This window comes from Antechinus flavipes, chromosome 4, assembly GCF_016432865.1.
Source record: "Antechinus flavipes isolate AdamAnt ecotype Samford, QLD, Australia chromosome 4, AdamAnt_v2, whole genome shotgun sequence".
Taxonomy (NCBI): domain Eukaryota; kingdom Metazoa; phylum Chordata; class Mammalia; order Dasyuromorphia; family Dasyuridae; genus Antechinus; species Antechinus flavipes.
Window position 1 is genome coordinate 198,129,098 of NC_067401.1, and position 12,088 is coordinate 198,141,185.

Below are 12,088 nucleotides of genomic sequence, written 5' to 3' on the forward strand. Positions count from 1 at the left end.
TGCCATTGCATTTTCCCCTGCTTCCAAACATGCAGACTCATAGAGACTGCTACTTGACTGATGTCCCTGCCTTTTTGTTTCTAGGTGGGCCATGCACAGATATAGCTCATGTCTCATTAATCACGCCAACCAAAAGATCCTGTGGCACAGGTATGTACATCATTTCTTCATTTCTAAAGTCTTTCCATTGTCTAGGTACTGAAGTGCATATGGTGTACTTTCAAACATTTCTTTTCTTTTTCTTTGATTTTTGAAATGATTGAAATGACTTGGAAGTAGCAGTACAAAGATCACAGTATTTATTGTTCATGGGATCATATCAACTAAGTTGATGATAATGACTCTCTTTTATGAAACACCTTTATAGGTCACAAAGTGCTTTCTTCACAACTCCATAATGCAAATATTATTATCTCCATTTTAAAGATGAGAAAGTTGAAGCTCCAAGGAGGTTAAGTGTCTGCCTGAGATCAGATTGCTGTTCTCAAAGGCACCTTGGAATAGTTGACAGATTGTTGGATTTGGAATAAAGAAGATGCAGGTTTAAATCCTGCCTCTGACACTTAACCTGTGTGGACATAGTCAGAAGATCAGAGAGATCTTTTAGGCATTCTGGGCTTCAGGCAATTTTCTCCAACTGTAAATTGCAGAGATATTTTCATCTACATTGGTAGATGAAGTTCCTCCTCAAGAACTGCCAACACCAATATCATCACAAGCCCAGTAAAAAGTAAAAAACTCCAGTAAAAAGAGGAACTGCTTTTAGCACCAATCTCACAAGGTGACGATCTAATAATTTGTGTAGACTGCTTAGCAAATATTAAAGCGTCATATAAATATTAGCTTTTTTTAAGCATCAGAACTGATGTTTAAAACCCTCAAGTATGTTTGAATCCTCTCCAGTGATTATTTTCTGTTGGCCCCAGAACAGGAAGTAGGGTTTGACTTCATGGATATGAATGCTTGCATATATTTGTTTCTTGGCTTCCTCTCAAGTGATTTATATGTGAAGAATGTTGCACAGGCCTGAAGCTTAGAAGGAATATTGCTTTTTGCCTGGTATTTGACATGTTGCTACTTTTTCTGAACAAAGAGAAAACTGCAGAAAAATCTGTTATTTAAAGAATGGGTACCAGAGAGTGAGAGAGATTGTGGTGCATTTGATAAGTATTTTGACCTGACCATTGTAGTATAGTGGTTCTTTTCAGTCACTCATTCTTATATTATTTTGTGATTTCTTATTCTACTCACAAGGGTGGAAACAGCCTTGTGCATTTGTGGCATTTTTATTAAACACGAAGTCATGAAATCTGTAGCTTTCCAAAGAGCAGAAATAATGCCTAATGCTCTCTTCCTCCATAGCTTAATTTATTTTAAACAGTGTTTCCCATTTCTAATAAGCCAGCTTGCTATTTAAAATATCTCACAGATTGTATTTGGAAAATTCAAAATAATTATATTGTTCTTCCAAAGGTCACAACCAAGGTATTTTTCATAGTTGTCAAAATCTTTTCTTTAAAGTTCTCTATCAGAAATTGCAACAACTCTGCTAACTTATTAAAAAAAATTTTTTTAACCACTGTCACATGATTTTTTTTTTGTTTTGATTTAGCAACATCATTCCCTCCCCCCTCTCCCCCCCCCCCCTCAGTTTTAGAGTAGTCAATCTGTTTTAGTTTGTTTCAGAATGCCCTCCATAATATTGCTTCTAAGGAATTTAGTAGTTTTCTTTTGGAAAAAGTCAGGTTAATTTCCCTCACAACTGGTCAATTTTGTGGAATTGCATATGAGCATGATGGCAGTACTATTCTGTTAAGGTTCTAGAGATTCTAGAGTGGGGCAAGGATGTGCAGTGCCCTAGGAAAAGATAAATTGTGTCATGCTCATACCAAATGGGACAAAAAAGACATATCCATCCAACATTGCTTAACAGCAGGATGGTATCAGAAGATATCTTTGACTCCATATTCTGTGAAGAGAGAGGAGTTAATTAGTTAGTTACTAATATCAACTAGTTATTCACCATTCTATGATGAAAAACTTTCTAGCTTCAGTTCCCCTTTTCTTTATGAACAGCTGCTGAGACAAAAATCTTACGTCTCTCTTCTCTGTGCTCATGCTTAATTCCCTACTCATCATAGCCCTGTTATTCCACAGTCCAGCTTCTCTTTTGCTCCATTCCATCATGCCTTCAGAATTTATTTATTTTTTTTTATAAAATCCCTTTATCCCTAGACGACCTCTTCATATGTTCATTATATTCTGCCAGTAGAAATCCCAGCCATCCTACAGGGTGATAGCTCTAGCCTCCTTCTCCAGGTCTGGCTTCTCCCTTCATGTTTCCTGAAATAATCAACTGGGAGGAAGAGGAGGCACACTTCTTGGGCCATCCCTGAAGCAACTCCACTCCTTATTACACTCATCTACTGATCTCTAGTTGTGTGGGATTATTCTCAGTGAGTCTATTATCTGGTTCATGCTTTTCACTTAATTTCCACCCTGACCCCCCTCCTGCTTGCAGAGATCAACACGTATGATGTTGACCTCTTGAATACCCTGGTCCCTTTGTTCCATCAACTTCCTAAACTCTTGTGAACTCTTTAATTTATTGACATCAGTCACACAGGAACTTGGTTATAATCTTGGTCAAATTGTCACCTTGTCATGGTTTCATTGGAATTTTGAACATCCTGTACCTAATGAAAACCTTTCTTAGTATCTTCTGCTTCATCTCTCTTAAACGTGTCTTTCTTCTTCACCATTACTTCTTCCTCTCAAACCCCAGCCCAATATTATCTATATTGTTCTCCTCTATCACTAATCCTTCTAGGAAACTTCATGAAACTCTGCTGAGTGGGTTCACAATGAATTTGTTATCTAATAATCTCTGAACTTGTGCAGCCTAGTAGTCATTTTATTCTTCTCTTATGAGTCTCCTATTATGTAATCTACAGCACCTATTCTAAACTTGTTTTTTCCTTTCTGATCAGACAACTTGTACCACCTTTTCTCCTCTTCCTCTCAACAAAGAACCTCAATTCCTACTTTACTGAAAAAATTGAGTTAATTTCCTTCATGCCATATCTCAAAATCTGAGACCAAACTTTGTATTTTTAATCCCATTCTTTTCCAATCCCATCCCAAAGAGGATTACTCCCCTTTTTTATTTCAGATCTCACCTTATCTATGACTTCTTCTCTGCTTGCTTATTAACAAACCTAGATTACTCCTATTTGAAAAAAAAAAAAAAATCCACTTGATGCTGCCAGTCCGTAAAATAACTATCATATAAAATTCCTTCTCCTTTCATAGCCAGATACATAGGAAATATTGTCTATCCTCATTGCCTACATTTCTCTAACTTCCAATTAGTTTTCATCTCCTCATGATCTACTTATGATTTACTAAAACTGTTGTCTCTCAGGTTTTTAGTCTCTGAACTGCAAAGTCTAATGACCTTTTCCGAGTCCTCATTTTTCTTGACCTCTCAGCAATGTCAGCCACTTTCTTCTCTGAATAACCCTCTCTTGGCTGGGTTTTTATAACAACTCTTACTGAGTTGTTTAGAAATCTACTGTATGAGCTGGTTTATTATGTCATATTTCTTTGCTGGGCCATCTATCATTTATACCCCACCCTTTTGTTTGGATTTCACTCCAGGCTGTCCTAGGACCTCTTCTGGTTTGATGATTCCATTCGTTTCCACCTTCCACTTCACCAGGAAACTTATCATCTTTGCTAAAACCTTCTTTCTTCCTAACATCACTATTTTGATGGGTGTACCACTTTTCTGCCAAACATCCAGGTTTACAACTTCAGCAACTTCCTCAACTTTTCACACTTTTCTTTTTATCTTTCAAACTCCCATCTCCATCACCATATCCATTCAATTGCCAAAGTTTCTCATCTCTGCTTTCACAACATCTCTCACATCTAAACTATTTTCTTTATTCACAACATTGCCACCCTTTTTCATGTCTCACTATTGGAATAGTATCTTATTGGTATTCTTGTTAGCAGACTCTTATCTTCTCTAATCTCACCCTACACATCATATTGATATAACTAAAACGTAAATCTGACCATATCACAAACATGAGGAAACATTTTAATGGCTTCCTGTTGCATATAAGGTAAAGTACCAATCCCTTTGTTTACATTCAAAACACTTCAGTATGATTTCAAATCTGCCTTTCTAGAATATTTCTATATATTCCCTTCACATGCTTTTTGTAACAGCCAAATTGATCTATTTGCTATTCCATACATGATATTTCTACTTCTCTGTATTTGTAGATGTTGTCATCTGGATGTGGAACACTTTTCTTCCTCACTTCCACCTTAGGGTTTACCCCAAGTGCTTTTTTGTACACAGGGTGGCTCTAATCTTCTGTTCCCCTCTGTGCCTTGTTAATGTTTTTTCTTTACCTGGATTGCTTTGTGTTTATTATATATGTGTTTTATTTTTACTTACCTCGTGAACATCTTCTGTTTTTCCAGAAGTTGAGTATAAAGCTCTTTGGGGAGAGTACTGTTTGGTTTTTGTCTTTGTGCTTCCCAAAACTTGATACTTTATAAGAAGTGCTTGCTGAATTTGTATAGAGTTATATGTACAGTAGATGTTTATTTAACATTTGGGAAGTACACTAACAAGAAAAATGAGAGAAAATATCCACTTTTGTTAATTGAGTCAATAGTTTTCTTCACTATATTGCACTTGGCTTTTACAGTTTTAAGAATTAAAGAGGAGGATCAAGGCATTTTCTCCCAGTCTTTATTTAAGTTAGGTTAGTTATACTTCTAATTGAAAATTCTTACCTTGAAGAAGAATCAGTGCTAAGAACTTTCAAGAAAGATTGCACTTTTTTTTGCCTGAAATTTTTAAAAAGTCACCAATCTTGACCTTTATTTTTTTTAAGAGCCTACTTTTTAGAAAACTATAATGTTAACACAAACAACCCCAATCTCAGTTAGCATCCTTAGAGACAGAACTCCTCCATTTAGCATGATGAATTTAATTATTTTCTTTGAAACCTATAGGTTATCATCTTTTTTTGAGTCTTGTTACAGAAATGAATAAACTAAATCTTTGCTAAGACTCAATAATTCTAAGGAACAATTCTAAACATTTTTTTAAATGATTTTTTAAAAAATTCTCATTTGTATGGTTTCTGACATTTGGTGAATTAATTTGCTTAATTTACTTAATCTTTAATTTTTCGTATTATGGTGAAACGATTGGGACCAATAGATTTTTCAATGAATGAGTATTGTCTGTTAGTGAGTATTGAATGAGACCCTTTTTGTTTTTAATGAGCTTAAAGTTTTCTTCCCACCTTACCTTATTTAACATCTCCCTTTGTCTTAAAGCTATTAAAAAAATCTTTTTGGGGAATGCTATTTGTCTTTAAGTCATGATACTTCAAATCTTTGCTGTCTCTGTTGAACATGATGACCACATCTAATCACGTGTCTACCAAGACCACCCTAAATGGGGTCACAAGGAGTTACACATGACTAACACCACCAACAAAAAGAAAGACTTAAGTTTCTTCTGTGATTAGTTAGCTAATAAGTCAGTCTTCATTCTTAATCTCGGATGACTACATTGATCAGATAAAGGGCATAATGTTATTATCAATGCTTTTTTAGTATTTCCATTTTGCCCTTGTCATTGGGATTGGTAAAGGGAGTTCATTTGAGCAACAATTTTAGAACAAGTGTATGGCTTAGTAGATACAAAAATCAGTTGCAACCTCAGATTGTCAATGCAGATAGAATAATTTGCATTTAAAAACAATTTTCAAAGTCCCTAAATATGTTTAGTTAGGAAGGAGTCAAAAGTATTGCCAAATCGGAAACTGACTCTTTTTTTCCCTAAAGAATTTGAGAATCAAAGGATGTCACAATTTGAAATTATTGGAGAGATCATATTCTTTCAAAGAGCTCACTTTGTTTTGCACATTTCTTTGTTAATTCTTGCAGATTTTTGTTGGTCCCAAATATTCTGTAAAGGAAACAATACTTTACCCTGCCAAGGTTTTCATTCTTCTGTAACTCCAAGTTATACCTGAGGGTTTTGCTATTTAAGACAATCTATGTAAACTAGGAATCCCCTCATTTATCAGTTTGTTGTTGATGAGGTCTAAATTTAATTAAATTATGTTGAGAGTATGAAGATCAGAGAAAAGGTATCTTCTAGCTTGGATATATTCTCTCTAGCAATGGCCTTGAAAAATGGGATGTGGAATCTCATTCACTTCTATGGCTGACTGGACTAGTTGTTTCCTATGTTCTCCCATATAAATGGGGTCATTCACTGCATTTCACAAGTAAATAGAATGAGTGACCTTTGGGATGTACCTAGGAGAGAAATTGCTCCCTAGTCTATCACTGTTATCCCCTAATACAGAGCTTTGTTTTGCCATTACATTTTATAGCTCCTCTTGAAACACTGAAGACTTTTATTTCACAAAAGAAGTAAAATGATTGGGGGAGAAAGTTATGTTTGCAGACTTGACTTAGGCTTAGCAGACTTCAGTTCCAGTATGTTTTTCCAATTATTTATTACATTCCTGCATATTGTTAATGTTGACCTATTTTAACTAAGTTTCATCATATATTGAATATATACTGCTTTCTCTAATGGATTGAAAAATGATTGGGGGAGTAAATGCTGTTTAAAAATGTGATCATAATTATCCAAGTCACAAATTAAATCACTATCTGTAGTGCCATCAGAAAGCTGCAGTATTGCCTGAGGTTAAGGCAGCTGGACACTAAGACTGTTTGTTTGTTCTACAAGTTATCTTTTTGTTTTTGGTTGGAATTGGTCACCTGCCACTGTTTTCAGTATACGTGTCCATTAACGGATTCATTTTTGTTTCAAAATTTTTTTTTTCTTTTGAGATAGTTTTTTAATGTTCATTGTTTCCTAAGCCCTGTCTTTATGCTATTCTTCAGCAGTCTGCCTGTGAGATCCTATTGGGCTCACAAAACTGAGTAAAGAAATCCCTTTCACCTAGGAGTTAAGAGAAAATTGATGTGCTTGCTAGATAGATGCAAGCCCATTCCAGTGTTCAGGAATCAGATAAAGGGCATAATGTTATTATCAATGCTTTTTTAGTATTTCCATTTTGCCCTTGTCATTGGGATTGGTAAAGGGAGTTCATTTGAGCAACAATTTTAGAACAAGTGTATGGCTTAGTAGATACAAAAATCAGTTGCAACCTCAGATTGTCAATGCAGATAGAATAATTTGCATTTAAAAACAATTTTCAAAGTCCCTAAATATGTTTAGTTAGGAAGGAGTCAAAAGTATTGCCAAATCGGAAACTGACTCTTTTTTTCCCTAAAGAATTTGAGAATCAAAGGATGTCACAATTTGAAATTATTGGAGAGATCATATTCTTTCAAAGAGCTCACTTTGTTTTGCACATTTCTTTGTTAATTCTTGCAGATTTTTGTTGGTCCCAAATATTCTGTAAAGGAAACAATACTTTACCCTGCCAAGGTTTTCATTCTTCTGTAACTCCAAGTTATACCTGAGGGTTTTGCTATTTAAGACAATCTATGTAAACTAGGAATCCCCTCATTTATCAGTTTGTTGTTGATGAGGTCTAAATTTAATTAAATTATGTTGAGAGTATGAAGATCAGAGAAAAGGTATCTTCTAGCTTGGATATATTCTCTCTAGCAATGGCCTTGAAAAATGGGATGTGGAATCTCATTCACTTCTATGGCTGACTGGACTAGTTGTTTCCTATGTTCTCCCATATAAATGGGGTCATTCACTGCATTTCACAAGTAAATAGAATGAGTGACCTTTGGGATGTACCTAGGAGAGAAATTGCTCCCTAGTCTATCACTGTTATCCCCTAATACAGAGCTTTGTTTTGCCATTACATTTTATAGCTCCTCTTGAAACACTGAAGACTTTTATTTCACAAAAGAAGTAAAATGATTGGGGGAGAAAGTTATGTTTGCAGACTTGACTTAGGCTTAGCAGACTTCAGTTCCAGTATGTTTTTCCAATTATTTATTACATTCCTGCATATTGTTAATGTTGACCTATTTTAACTAAGTTTCATCATATATTGAATATATACTGCTTTCTCTAATGGATTGAAAAATGATTGGGGGAGTAAATGCTGTTTAAAAATGTGATCATAATTATCCAAGTCACAAATTAAATCACTATCTGTAGTGCCATCAGAAAGCTGCAGTATTGCCTGAGGTTAAGGCAGCTGGACACTAAGACTGTTTGTTTGTTCTACAAGTTATCTTTTTGTTTTTGGTTGGAATTGGTCACCTGCCACTATTTTCAGTATACGTGTCCATTAACGGATTCATTTTTTGTTTCAAAATTTTTTTTTTCTTTTGAGATAGTTTTTTAATGTTCATTGTTTCCTAAGCCCTGTCTTTATGCTATTCTTCAGCAGTCTGCCTGTGAGATCCTATTGGGCTCACAAAACTGAGTAAAGAAATCCCTTTCACCTGGGAGTTAAGAGAAAATTGATGTGCTTGCTAGATAGATGCAAGCCCATTCCAGTGTTCAGGAATCAGTTAAAGGGAAACATTACATTGTAGTATTGTTTGTTACCAGGATCTTTTACATTGAAATAGAAGCTAAAGGGTGTGGGTGTTAATTCAGAGTGGTTCTGTAAATCTTAGAAATATCTACAGTCACTGGCTTTCTCTCTTATAGAGTAAGTTTACATGGTTAACAGTTAACAGTTCAACTCTCAAAATCACCCCTACAGCGGGAAGGTAGTGACTACAGAATAGGGAACCTTAAGAATTGCACTTTCTTCCCTGCTCTATTGAACTTTTGAGTTCTGCTATATAAGATGCATGCATTTATATCCTTTCCCAAGTGTAGTTTTTCCCTCAGGTCTGCAGTATCAGCATTTGAGGCAGAAAATTAGAAATTTGACCTACTTGTGTAATATGCAAGTTCCCATCAGGAGAATATTAAGAAAGACATAAACCTTTCATTTTTATTAGCATTTAATGTAACTATTGAAGAAAGATCAAAACAGTAAATCTGTCAGGGAAAGGAGAAAAAAGTATTAAAAAATTGGTTTACCTTCTACACTTATTAGCCAGGGTCCCATAAGAATTCAACTGATTCTTCACATGTGGGTATTTAGATTTTTAATTTTAATCAGTCTGTTGGACAAGAATGCAGAGCGCACGCCTGGGGTATGAATGTCTCTTTCTAAAATATTCCTTGAAAGAGTTTATCAGAAAAGAAACAGTTCCTTACAGTAGATTGTGGTAATGTCTTATATGTGCCTCATGTGAACATCATAGCCTTTGTGTAAATAGTGAGCAAATGACTGGGTTAGAAAGTCTGGTGGTAGCAACATCATTTGCTTCCTTTTAGTTTATTTTCTCAGGTTTTTTTTTTTTCCCCCTTCTCACCAGTCTGCCTCCCTAAATATCTCTTTTGTTGAAAGGGAAGAATTAGGGGATTGAATCACTATGAGAAGATGACTTGATTGAAATACTTAATATATAAAGTAAATGAGCTAATGTTGAGATTTCAAGAAAGGTCAGAGGGGGAAGACTTGCTATTTTTAATTAAACCATTGAATAAAAATGAGAGCCTTCCTTGTTTTCTATTGTTCTGCCACTCATTTTGGAGATCCATAATATTAATAGACATATTTATGTGTTCAAATGCCAATGTAAATGTACATGTGTGAGCCAGATTCTCCTTCTTTTGTAGGAAACCTTAGTAGTTAAGTGAATATTAAGCCAGAGTATTAATCTTGGGAAGAGATTTTTGTTTTTGAAGAGCTATAGGATAAAAGCAAAAAAAAATTTTAAAAAGATGCTATAGAGTATGGAGGGAGATTTTAGTATTGGGTTGCTGAAGGTGGTATGCTTTGTGAAAATTCAGTTTACTTCGTTCTTTGATGCAACTACAACTGAAATCTGCTTTTAAAGTTCTTTATTTTATCTTAGTAAGGAGGAAAAGCCATGCTCTATCATTAATTAGATATTCTTTTTCTCTTTTGAGGCAAAAGTATCTGAACTAACATTATTAAAAAGATTATCAAAAGAGTTTTAATAATTTTTTTCCCCTTTAGCACGTCTGAGAGGTTGTTTTTGTTTTTTGGGAGAGAGGAAGGGTTGCATTTGCTATTTTAGCTAGTCTTGTCTTTCTTGTCTTGCTATTGGAGGGCAGTGTGTTAGAAACACAACCTTCCCAAAGCTGCAGGAAGAATGTGGTGAAAGAACAGCCACAACGCTACATTATAAATCATCCAAGCCTTGCAATGATACTGCCCATTAAAGAGACTTTTTTTTTTATCCTACTCAGTTCTTGGCTGTACTAATAGAACAGCGCATCAAGCGAGGCTGTAAATAAAAGTTATTACCTAATAGGTGGGTGCTGAAGTGGAACGGAGGGGAGCTGAGGCATGGAGGCCTTATTACTGCTCATCAGCAATTATAAACAGGATAAAGTGTCTGGGACTTGCGCTGATGCAGCGAGGGCTAATAGAGGCTGGAGGACGACACTGTACCATGATAGGATGATGTATGTTGATGGGTTTTTACTGCCTCATCTTGCAGCTTGTTTCTAAGATGAGTTGTATTATCCATTTTCCTCACTCAAACATCTATCTGAGAGACAATTCCATTGCCTTTCCTGCCAGCAGGTGGGCCAGTGTTTGTACTTCTTGTGCCTGTCTCCATTTCCTAAGATATCCGACCTCTGGATAGGCCTTCAAAAATATTTTACAATCATGGCTAATTAAAGGCCATAAACTTATTGTATTGCCAGCCATCTGATCCCTGGAAACCTATCATGGTTCTAAATCATGGCTTCAGAAGTTGATGCCTATGTGGAATGTACCCACACAGTCTTTACAGATGTCAAAGACATAGCCCTGCAAAAGTAATGTACCTAAGTTTATACTGATTAAAAAAAAAAAAAAAAGTAATACACAAACATAAGCAGTACTCTTAACTACATAGATAAATGTATTTGCAGAAGAAAAATGGGAAAAGTAGATTATTAGGCTCATTAGAAACAGTACATATGAAAGTGGATTTTTTCCTTTTTTATAAAGACATAGGGAAATGTTTGGAATTTAGTCACTTTAAGTTAGTAGAAAGATTGATCCAGCCCATTTTGATGTATTAAAATGTAGAAGAAACTTAGTGCTAGGACTATGCCAATAGCAATTATCATTGAATTGAAAACTGTAAATGTTATCTTGGAAAAAATTCCAAAAGTCACATAAGCACTTGGTGAAAATTGAAATGGAATGCTTCTCTTTGGTCACTAACCTTTTCTGAATCTTCCTCATTAAACTTTTGTGGTAGGTGACATCTGTAGAAAAGGCCCAGAGAAAGTATACTTTTGAAAAGAAGCTTTGATTGATTTTTAGAGAGTTGAGTTTATAAATATTCTGAGTGTTTATGAGTGTTGGTTACTTAATGCTTTTTTAAATAGATAGCTTATTTAAAAATGGTAACATTCAGACCCAAAGAAAGCACCAGGTTTTTGTTGTTGTTTTATTGTTGCCAAAGAATCACTACTAGTCCTTATCCGAAAGTTGCATGCAGGTATGAGAATCTGATATGTGACCATTACACACTTTGAAAGATAAAGTAGGTTTTAGCATTATAAAAGATTTCATTTTTGGATTGTTTTACATTTCAAATTATCAGTGTCCATTAAATAATCTGACCCATTAGAATGGGTCAGAATTAGATGGCTCTCTAGGTTTCTAGCCTGAAAAACCCAGGAACAAAATGATACCTTTGTTGGAAAGGAAGCCGTTTTGCAAATGAATATTGTTTTAGGGGCCTTGCTTATTGTAATCACTAATGTGTTTTCACCTCCCTGATTTAGGCTTTTCTTTCACTTTTACCTTGTTAATTTTCCTGATACACCATTTCTGCCAGTCACCTTCTCAAAAACTTCTAAGGACTCTTTTTGGTCTACTGAAATAACTTAAGGTATTTTAACCTGGCAGTCAAGGCCTTCCACACAGCCTGTTTATAGCATTCATTTCCAGCCTTATCTCTCATTACTTTCCTTTATACAACTTGTAATGCAAACAGACTG

At 35.2% G+C, this 12,088-nt stretch overlaps 1 protein-coding gene across 4 annotated transcripts in view; it reads left to right on the top strand.

Moving 5' to 3' along the window:
- The window catches only part of ZFAND3 (zinc finger AN1-type containing 3), a 324,385-nt gene that overhangs the window by 239,733 nt on the left and 72,564 nt on the right, over window positions 1-12,088 (top strand). For 3 of the 4 annotated variants that reach the window (XM_051996857.1, XM_051996855.1, XM_051996858.1), the window contains one exon: window positions 85-150. The exons of the other annotated variant lie outside the window; for it this stretch is intronic. In XM_051996857.1, the coding sequence (XP_051852817.1) occupies window positions 85-150 (66 nt within the window). The remainder of the gene's footprint in view (window positions 1-84; window positions 151-12,088) is intronic. 4 annotated transcript variants of the gene reach the window in all.